The sequence below is a fragment of the Echinops telfairi genome, unplaced genomic scaffold (assembly GCF_000313985.2).
Source record: "Echinops telfairi isolate 266 unplaced genomic scaffold, ASM31398v2 ScPeMD7_6080;HRSCAF=6971, whole genome shotgun sequence".
Lineage (NCBI taxonomy): Eukaryota > Metazoa > Chordata > Mammalia > Afrosoricida > Tenrecidae > Echinops > Echinops telfairi.
In genome coordinates this window covers 6,711,656-6,722,207 of record NW_022109980.1, presented here as the reverse complement: position 1 = coordinate 6,722,207, position 10,552 = coordinate 6,711,656, and the positions used below count along the sequence as shown (strand labels likewise).

Here is a 10,552-nt window from a genome sequence, read left to right as displayed (position 1 = left end):
GAGCGCCTGGGCTTCAGGCACCGGCTGCACGCCGCCGCCGTGCCCAGGCTGCCCGCGCTGCTCACCGAGCGCCCGCTGGCCCTGGGCACCCTTAACAAGGTCTTCGCGTCGCAGTGGCTGAACCCCAGGCAGGTGGTGTGCGGCACCAAGTGCAACACGCTCTTCGTCCTGGATGTGCACTCGAACCAGATCACGCGCCTCCCGCTGCTGCGCGACCGGACACCGGCGCCGGCCCGGGCCCAGGCCCAGGCCACCTGTGGCATCCACGCCATCGAGCTGAACCCCTCCAAGACGCTGCTGGCCACGGGCGGCGAGAACCCCAACAGCCTGGCCGTCTACCAGCTGCCTACGCTCGACCCCTTGTGCCTGGGCGACCGCCTGGGCCACCGAGACTGTATCTTCGCCATCGCCTGGATGTGCGACGACGTGGTTGTGAGCGGTTCCCGAGATGGCACGGTGGCGCTGTGGCGAGTGGATCCCGACATGTGCTCCGGCAGCCTCGCATGGCACAGCAACGCGGGGCTCCCGGTGTACGCCCATCTCCATCCCAGTGACATGGAGGCCATCCCCAGGGCCAGCACCAGCCCCACCAACCGCAAGGTCCGTGCCCTGGCTTTCAGCAGCCAGAACCAGGAGCTGGGGGCCGTGTCCCTGGACGGGTACTTCCACCTGTGGAAGGCCCGGAGCAGCCTGTGCAGACTGCTGTCCATCAGGCTGCCTTTCTGCCGAGATAACGTGTGCCTGAGCTACTGCGACGAGCTGTCCCTGTATGCCGTGGGCTCCCAGGCCCACGTCTCCTTCCTGGATCCACGCCAGCGCATCCAGACCATGCGGCCACTGTGCTCCAGGGATGGCGGCACTGGCGTGCGCTCTCTGAGCCTCTACCAGCACCTCATCACCATAGGCACCGGCCAGGGGTCCTTGCTCTTCTATGATATTCGCGCCCGGAAGTTTTTGGAGGAAATGGCGGCAGCCAGCCCAAGCACCAGTCCAGTGCCCACCGGAAGGAAGCTCAGGCTGAACGCCGGGAGAGGCTGGCTCAACCACAATGACCACTGGTTAAACTACTTCAGCGGTGTGGAAGAGCTCCCCAATGCCCTCTACACCCACTGCTACAACTGGGCTGATATGAAGCTCTTCGTGGCTGGGGGCCCTCTGGCTTCAGGCCTCCACGGCAACTATGCGGGCCTCTGGAGCTAAGTGCGTAGATCTACTTTTATGTTTTGCCTGACTTCATTCAGTGATGGTGGCTTTTCATTCATTGGCTATTTTTCTCCCCACAGGTACAACACTACCAGTTGGCCAGGATTTGGAGTGTTCGATGGAGATGGAGAGAGAAGGATGGACCCTTGAGGCAACCAAAAACGTGGCTTTATGCATTTTCTGCACCTTGTCCAGCACCAACCACCATCTTTTTGCCTTTTCGTACAAAGAATTTTGACTCACCCTAATTGCTTCTCTCTCTAGGTGATTCAAGTATTCCGTTTACACTGATAAAGATGACGTCTTGGTCGTCTAATTAGTATACATTATTTTTCTATTTAATGTATTACAACAAAAACTTTTTTTAATTTTTCATTGCAGATAGATGGTATTTTAAGAGTCACTTTTGCTAAACAGGGTTTATACATTTGTTCTGAAGAGCTAGCTGTAGTTTTATAGCATTGTTACAATTGAGAAACTCATTCAAATTAAAAATGACAAAATTTTGGAAACCTTTGATTTTTAAGTTGGGCTCTTAATGTCCATAGTTTATACATTGTTGGTGCTACAGATACTTTTGAAAAAATATATTTTCTTTGGGGAAAACAAGTTATCTTAGATTCTTGGTGGCTTTTTGTACCAAAATGCCAATTGGTCAGTACACTTCAGTAATGGAAGAGTTCTGGTTAATTGAATGCTCAGAGTTAATCCAAAGTTAGAATTTTTTTTTAAAGAATTAAAATTTTATTAACTGATGTTAAATAAACAGAAGCTTATTTTGTTCACTTTTGCCTTAGTGCTATCTAACCTTGTGACTACATATAAATTTTTGTTTAAGGATCTTGCACCGAATTGTAGTGCCACCATTCAGAATCAGGGGTACTAAATATACCCCTGTAGGATGTATGGTAGTTTGGACTTAATGTATACTGATCCAGGAAAGAAACTGGATAATTTTCTGTTGGTAATATCAATGTTTTATGTTTTAAGTGTTTAATATATACAGGAATGAAGTCACAAGGGGAAAAAAGTTGCAAAGAAGAAAAAAACAGCCCATTCCATATTATTCTGAAAGAGTCTTTAATTTGTAATAATTTTTTGTGAATATCAGAGATTCTTCTTAAAAGTAAAATAAATGTGTAGTTAAATGTAGTGTTGTTATATAGCCCTCAGTGTAATAATGATTATCCATGCAGGAATCCCATTTCAAGATGAGCCTAGAGAATTAAAATGGGATCATGTTGGAAAAAAAACTACTTGGGGGCTTAAATTAATATAAGTTGTAGATTATTACTGAAATTGGTTATACTTCGTCGTATGTAAGGATGTTGGAAGTGAGAAAAGACCTTGGCCCTTCCCCCAAAGTGGCCAGGTTGTGCTAACCTTGGGTTAGTAATATGTAACCTGTTTTTCTTTAAACGTCTTGGCACTTGGGCATTGCTTTAGTCCATGCCCTACTTGTTAATTCACAAACTGATTTAAGAATTGTTCGTAGTTCAGTGGTACTGAAAATTAGCTTAAGACAGAAAAAGCTTTTTTTTTCTTTTTTGGAGATTGTTTCTACCAGTCCATACAGTTGTTAAATAAAAGTAAAATATGTTTGTGTGCATGTATGATTCTACAACTCAGTTTAATATCTAGAGGATAATGTAACTGTCATCTTTATATTCTCGTTTGTTTGTTTTTTAACTAATGCCCAGCAAATCACAGGCAGTCAGGAAATATTTACTGAGTGAATGTATTTGACATCTGGAGACCTAAAAGTTCAAGGACTTAGAACATACATAATACACAAATAAAAATTTACTCTTCAATAATATGGAATCCTCGTGTTACTTCCTCCCCCTCGCCGTTTTCATTTTAAAATGCCCTAATTAATTTCTAGAACAGGCCACGGGGTTTCTTCTGCACTCCTCGCCTTTCCTAGGTGTGATAGCAGAAAGTATAAATACAGACATGTTTTAATTCTCCTTGAAGACAATTAGATTTGGAAATCTATTTATGATATTTTCCAAAAATTAATTTTGAAAAGTTCTTCTATCAAAGTTTTGTAAGATTTTTTTGACATCAAAATATATTTGTCAAAAGTTTCCTTCAGCATCACCCTTGAACTACAAAAAGGTATTCCTTTCCAATCTGCTTGTGGTATTTGTCATAATTATTTGGGGAGGTTGGGAGTATATTTTCAGAGATGAGAATTTCTATGTTGGTTATATTTTGTGTTTTCTCCCCCTCTCTTATGTATACACCAGTTTATTTGGGGCCATCAATGAAGGGACAGATGTGGAGGGTGAGGAACATTGTTTAGGAAGCTGACAATGCGTATTATGGGAAGTTTGGCATTAATTATGGATGTAGAGTTGAAAGGTATCAATAGTTTCAATAGTTTTGGTGTCACTATATCCTTAAAAGGCTAAATTGGTAAACGTGTTATATATAATTGTCCAACAAAAATGGGGTCAAAAGCCTACAAGGTAGGTGCAGGGCAGCAAATTGGTGGCTTTTAAAGCCGTCTGGGAAGTGAATGAGGACTCTAACCAGCAGGAGTGCCCCAGGCATGCTATCTCAGCAGAAGCCATTACATACCTCTTGGTAAACTGATACAGTTGCCTTTAAATCTAAGCATGCGTCCACATCCAAGGGGATCAAGTGCATTCCTGGTCTTTGAATTGAGCAGAGATGCTCACTTGTGACCTAAACAACAAGCAGAGGGACAGGAGTAGCCTGGCAACACGTGACTGCCCAGTGAGCACACCCTCACCACAAGCAGTGGGGGCAAAGGTGCTTCCAAGATGTGGAGAGGGCAATCTGTCCTAGGGTGCATCCTACCAGATAATGTGCCCTCATTTGGTTCCCAGCTCCAGCTGCACCTGTATAAAAATAAGTCTAGACGCCAGAATTCTGCCGACAAATTCAGTCCCCCTTGGTACACAGATATCATGGGAATAAGGAAAGAGGCTTAATCCATGAAGAGCTATTTGAAATCCTGAAGGGCCCCCAAAATCAGGACGTACGCCCTCCTCTGCCTCCGTCTCCACCACCACCCACGCCAGTCCTGGTGGTATATGGAGACCAGGATTCCTCTGCTGGGAAGATCACCAAGAAACTGGGTGGCTGGGCAGGGGGGGGGGCCCTGCTAAAATCTGTATCCCCACCCAAAATTGACCCACTGAAACAAAGGCACCTTGACACCCCTGCCTCCAAAGTGATACAATTGTTGCTGTTGCTGTTGTGTGCTGCTACGTGTATTTATTCCTGCTCCATTTGAGATTGAACCACAACTGTACTTAGTGGTCCTTCAGGTTGACCCTGAAGGTCAGGACTTTATTTTACTCCGCTACTGTATACTTGATCTCTGAATATTTCTCCCGGTCTCATTGCTGCTCCCGGGTGCAGACTGGGCTTCTGAGCTGATTCCCAGGGCATCATGGGATGGAGAATCAGCGGCTCCTAAAGAGAAAAGATGGCAGCGATCTGTTCCAGTAATGTGTGTGCAGCCTAGGAAACCCTGGCAGTTCTACTATAATCTGAAAGTTCGCTATGAGGCACTATCCACCAATAGGCACCTAACAGCAACAATTCTCCTGCTTTGTTCACGGCATGTGTGGAAATAGAACGTGAGCCTATACTCTGATCTCTTTACCCTTTGTTTTTATTTTCATTACTGACACTGGCAAATTTCTTTTCAGGCCTAATCACCTGGCTTAACTCTCAACAACAACAATAAATAAATAACCTATGTTATGTCCACTTATATGTTTTCTGGACATATAATTCCAGTTAATCTCCTGTCAACTTGTGGATATTAAGAGTGAAGGGGTGGATTTTAGCCTGTCAATCAAGTCACACGGTAATACCCACCAGGAGGATTCTGGGAACTTCCTCTTTTTTTTCTCTTGGGAGAAGGTCCATACTCTTCTCTCTGCTTCACATTTCTGTGGAGCCCTGGAGATACTTACATTGTCATTGGATCCACTAGACGTTTCACCCACTAGCTTGTGATATTTCTACATTCGGCATCATTGCATGTGCTGTGTGAGACTAAAGAGGAATTTATGGACTAGTATCGGACAAATGGGCTAATATCAGACTTATGGATTGATCTGGACTGGGCTGGGATGTTTTCTCAAGAAACAATTGTTCTTTTGTGTAAATTTCTCTCTTACACACCTATGAGTGTCTCTGTAATTGTTTCTCTAGTCAACGCGGACTAATACATGTTGGTACCTTGGGAGGCAGGTACTAGAGAAACAAATCATAAAGATGGAAAGTGGATGCTTGTTTGAACTCTGTCTCATGGTAGTTGTTTCTTCTTTGGCTAGCCAGAGGTCAGATGTGGCCATGCAGTTTACTGGGCTGTGTTCTGGAAAGGATCTGGGAAGTTAAACTTTTCGTTCTTTTCTTGGTTGTTGTCTTTGGCTATTCTTGTGTGAAATGGCAAAAATGTATGTCATTAATGTATATTTTGAGCTCAGGGTGCGAAATCACCCCTAACGCTTGTCTCAGAGACCATGCTGCTTAGTGAAAATGGCAGACAGAAGGTAAAAATGGCAGACAGAGGCCCCACCCTGGCTTTTTGCAGTGAGAGGCCTAAGGGCATATTTCTTATAAGCGGAATATTAAGAAAAGGATTAAGATAAGATAGATAAGGATTGACCTTGACTGTTTGAAAAATTGAGTTTAGGATCTGGCTCTACTAAGTTTATACTGTTTTCTTCTGCCTATTATTGATATAATGATGTATGGAAAATATAAATATTTGTAAGTTCACTATTTCAGCATCAAGTTGGATCTTTAAATTGGTTAGGGAATGTGTGCAAAGAAGTCTCTGTAAAGATAAAGCCCACCCAGTGCTTTGGAATATACAGGACACTTGCATTGAAGAGATTTGCCTAGGGGGCTGTTGGCAGACTGAAGAAGAAAAAAAGGAACCCTTTGGCTTTTTAAATTTTGAACTAGTGGTTTGTGCCTGAGGCTGGAAAAATTTGGAGCCGGGAAGGAACTTTCCTCAAAACTTTTCACCCACTAACCTGTGATCTTCCTTCATTCCGCATCTGGCTGTGTGAGCCTACAGAGAAATTTATGGACTAGTATAGGACAGTTGGGCTAATATCAGACTTATCGACTTGATCTAGACTCGGTTGGGGTGTTTTCTCAATATATAATTCTTTGATATAAAGCTCTCTCTGACACACCTATGAGTGTCTCTTGATTTGTTTCTCTAGTCAACCTGGAATAACATATCTATTGATGTTGAAATACCTTTTTCTGAGAGAAATTAATGGAAGTACTATTAATTGTATAACTTGTGAAAGTGTGGAATAGTTGAAAAAAAATCATTGCCAGAAAACCCATCAATAGAGTTTACTTAAAAGCACACTAGGGCTATAAAGCCAACGGAAGAAGCTACGCACCATGTTTCCTTGAGAACCTTCACTTACCTATAGCCATGCATTAAACATGTTAGTCCTGGGTAGCTCTAACTACATACAATGGGGACCTTGAAAGTTTGCGGAAAAAAATGGGATTAAAATATTATGAGATGTTCCCACGAAATATCAGAAGTTCCCCATTATATGCACATATTCCTCCTCAAGCACTTTGCTAACTCCAAAATTTCTGTTCCTTGCATTGACTCATTGGAAACAATTCATCTTTAATGTTAAAATGAGGCAGTGAGGAGCAAACTTTCCAAATCAAGGATTTTCTACTGAAAAAAAAAGAGAAGACCACTCTGGGAAAAGAAAAATCAACTGTTAAATCCACTCTGGCATTAATGATAAACAAAATTCTCCAGAGGTTGATTTTTATCTGGCTGCACTCAGTGTTGAACAAGTTGTCAAAATTTCCCATTAATTGCTAATTTAAAGTGATTTTAGAAAGCAATTCATAAAACCCTCCCGGATATTTAACTGACAGCTTCCTAATCTTTGGAAGTATTAGGTAAGCCAGCTACATTAAACATGTCACTATGTGAGCCACTCAAGGATGCAGTTCAGTGAGAACGACAGGAACGCGTGTAAAAGAGAGGTTGCCTAGGCCACAGGTGTTTGCTTTAAGGGGTGTTATTTTAAGATCTGCTGAAAGGGCTGCCTAAGAGTACTTCCCATCACTGGCCTGTTGTAAACCCCCAAAAACCTAGCATTGGAGTTTGTCGTCCATGAAAGGGCAATGTGCTTACACGTGGCTGGAAAGAAGTGGTTGGGCTGATACTTGGGAAGCAGGACTGTTAACTACTAGGTGTTCTTTGCACAGGCAATGGTCTTTGCTCCACTTGCATTTTTTCTACCTTTTGTTTTCCATTAAACACGCTGACATTCCAGATAGAATAAAAACTTTCCTTCTCCATACTACCACAATGTGTGTTTTGTTATGTCTCTGTAGTATTTATTTAACAGATTGTAATGCAGTTAACTATGTTGGTACCCGGCACTCTAAACTCTGTCATCACAACACCCTGCACACAAGAGTTGCACGTAGCTGGCATTTGGGCTGGCCAGTGCAATGATTGACACATTGCTTTGGGGGATGGATTATTTTATCAGATTGCATGGTCAGAACATTAGAAGCTTAGATAAGGACTAAGTAGATGGATGCTAATTACCTGCAGCATGGCCTGTGATAGTGGTCATGGCAATCTGTGCTTTAGCAAAATGTGAACGTCATGGCAAAAGCAATAATCGCTTGCCTGTTTTGTCCAAGGCAGATATGGGATCTGGTAAGCCAAGATAAAATGGAATAAACACTATTTTAGAATAAGTAAAACCTGCATTTGAATCCCAGTTCTATTATTACTTGTTGAGTAGCCATAGTTTGCTGCCTAACTTTGCTAAAAATGACCTTCTCTTGCTAATCATTCTCTTCTCCATATCTTGAACACTGTGGACACAGATAAGTCCACCACAGATATTTGTTCTTGTCCCTTTCCAGCCTCTACCAATTCTGTTAGCTGACATAGGAAATGTTTACTTCACTGTTACAAAAGGAATGCATTTTTATTGTGGAGATTTGGTGTGGTAGTTCCATAATCTGGTGTCAATTTGAGAGGATTATGAGTGAAAAGGTGGAAAATTGTGACTTACAGAAAATTATGTTTAAATGAGTGTAGCCTATATGGAATTGTATGCATTTTAGTTTTATCATGTTAGGTACAGATATGATTTTGTTATTGTTTGTTTGAAAATTATATATGGATAAAGTTATGTGAAAGTGACAAATTGACAAGGGGTGATCTGTGGTAGTTACATAATTTGGTGTCAATTTGAGAGGATTATGAGTGAAGGAGTGGAAGCTGGCCTGTCAATCAAGATATAACCAAGGAGGCCTCTGTGTGGGCATGGCCATCTCCTGAGAATTCTGGGAAGTCCTATTTTTTTCCTCCTTGGAGGTGGGAGCCATCTTCTCAGTCTACTCACACTCCTGAAGACTCTCTGTTGACTCCCTGTGAGACATCCCTGAGGAGAAGCCACATGGACCTACCCTGATGCAGTCCTGGATGCTGGAGAAGCCACGTGGACACCCCTGCCAGCACTGAGATATTCACAATGCCACTAGATCCAAAGACTTTCTACCCATTGGCCTGTGATTATCCTGCATTTGGCGTCATTGCATGTGTTTCTTGAGTCTGAAGAGAACTTTATAGATTAGTATCAGACATATGGGCTAATATCGGATTTATGGTCTTGAACTGGGTTGGGATGCTTGCTTAATGTAAAATTACCCTTTATATAAAACTTTCTCTTATATACATATGGGTTTCTGTTGATTTGTTTATCTAGTCTACCCAGACTAACACAGTTGGACATACAGAAAAGTAAGATACCAAAAAACAAAACAAAACCCAAACAAATCAAACACCATATTTCCACCAACTAGTTATTACTGCTGTCAATAATTTAGTGCATCTGTCCAGAGATTTTTCTTTACACTTGTTTACATATCTATTCAGTTGCTGATGAGCTATGTTGGCCATTAACCAAAAGCTTGGTGGTTCTAACCCATCAGTTGCTCCCTGGGAGAAAGATGTCGCAATCTGCTTTCCTAATGATTTTTGCCTTGGAAACCCTATGGGCCACTTCTACTTTGTCCAGTAAGGTCACCATGAATTGGAACACACTCGGCCACAATGCCTTCATTTATTTTAATGTGGTTACTACAAAAATGAGAGCATTTTGTATACATTTGGTAACCTGCTTTTTTCCAGTTAATGATTTCATCTTTACATGGCAATATGTTTTCATCTTTTCTAATACTCAGGGTGTTTTATTGTGTGCAGGCTGAAGCTCAGAGTGAATAATTGGAGGCACCATTCAAGAAATTACTACCATCATAAGAAATCATTAGAATGATGAAGTAGACATTTAGCTAAATATAAATTCCTCTAGTAACATAAACCTCAAGCACTGATCATTTATTGTAAAGATGTAATCTCTAGGCATTTGCTTGATTCAGTGACTTTACAACTTTAAGAGCAAATCAGAAAGGCTTGTATATTTTTTTGAAATTTAAAGATGCTCTTGCCTCCTCTAAAATCCACTAATATGTAATTTCCTTGTGTAAACTCCATTTTACTGGAGCATTTTCAAATTATTCCACTCAATTTTCTGTATGATCACAGCAAATTTCTGCTGTAACGTGTATGTACATAAATATTATCATATTGATTCTCTCCGAAATTACAGAATACTTATTAAGTGTTCAACACTATGCCAGGTACCAAATAATAAAATCAAAATATGAATCACTGTAAAACAAAACCAGGGAGCCTGTTCCACAAATGTATGGTTTAGTAGAAGAGGAAGAAGCTTCGCCAGAGAAAATCATTGAGGGATCTCCCCAAAAGTGGATGCACTGAGTGAGGAGACAAAAATATAAATGAAAGGGGGCTAAGATTGGCTTGAAAACACATGATGAGTTTGGAATGTGTAGTTCATTATATGGACTATCATGAAGCAGTGGGTTAAGTACTGGGCAGTTAACCTCAAGGCAGCAGTTGGAACCCACTAGCTGCTCCAAGAGAGAAAGATGAGGGTGTCTGCCCATTTCAAGATTTACAGACTTGGGAACTCAAAGGGCCATTTCTCCCCAGTCCTATAGGATCACTATGGGTCAGAATTTACTTGATGAGTGTGAGGTTTTTAATTTTAAAGTAAGAAAGGCGCACTGGGGGCAGAATGGGAAATTCCTTGAAAGCCATCTTAAGGACTTGGCTTTAAGTAATGATTGTAAGCCTGGATGCTGCATGGGAAATGAGCTGGAAGACTGAGTGACCAGCTAAGTGGCTATTTCAATAGTCTAGGAGGTGAATGAGCAAAATTCAAATCAGGGAATGAGAAGAAGTTGAGATTAT

General features: G+C 41.8%; 1 protein-coding gene across 1 annotated transcript in view; it reads left to right on the top strand.

Annotated features, from left to right (window-relative positions):
* LOC101650483 (DDB1- and CUL4-associated factor 12-like protein 2) overlaps window positions 1-3,020 on the top strand; it is a 3,814-nt gene extending 794 nt beyond the window's left edge. The window contains exons 2-3 of the mRNA XM_004713078.2: window positions 4-1,200; window positions 1,284-3,020. Coding sequence (XP_004713135.1) covers window positions 4-1,200 — 1,197 coding nt within the window. The 3' untranslated portion in view covers window positions 1,284-3,020. The remainder of the gene's footprint in view (window positions 1-3; window positions 1,201-1,283) is intronic.
* Window positions 3,021-10,552: the final 7,532 nt, after the last annotated feature.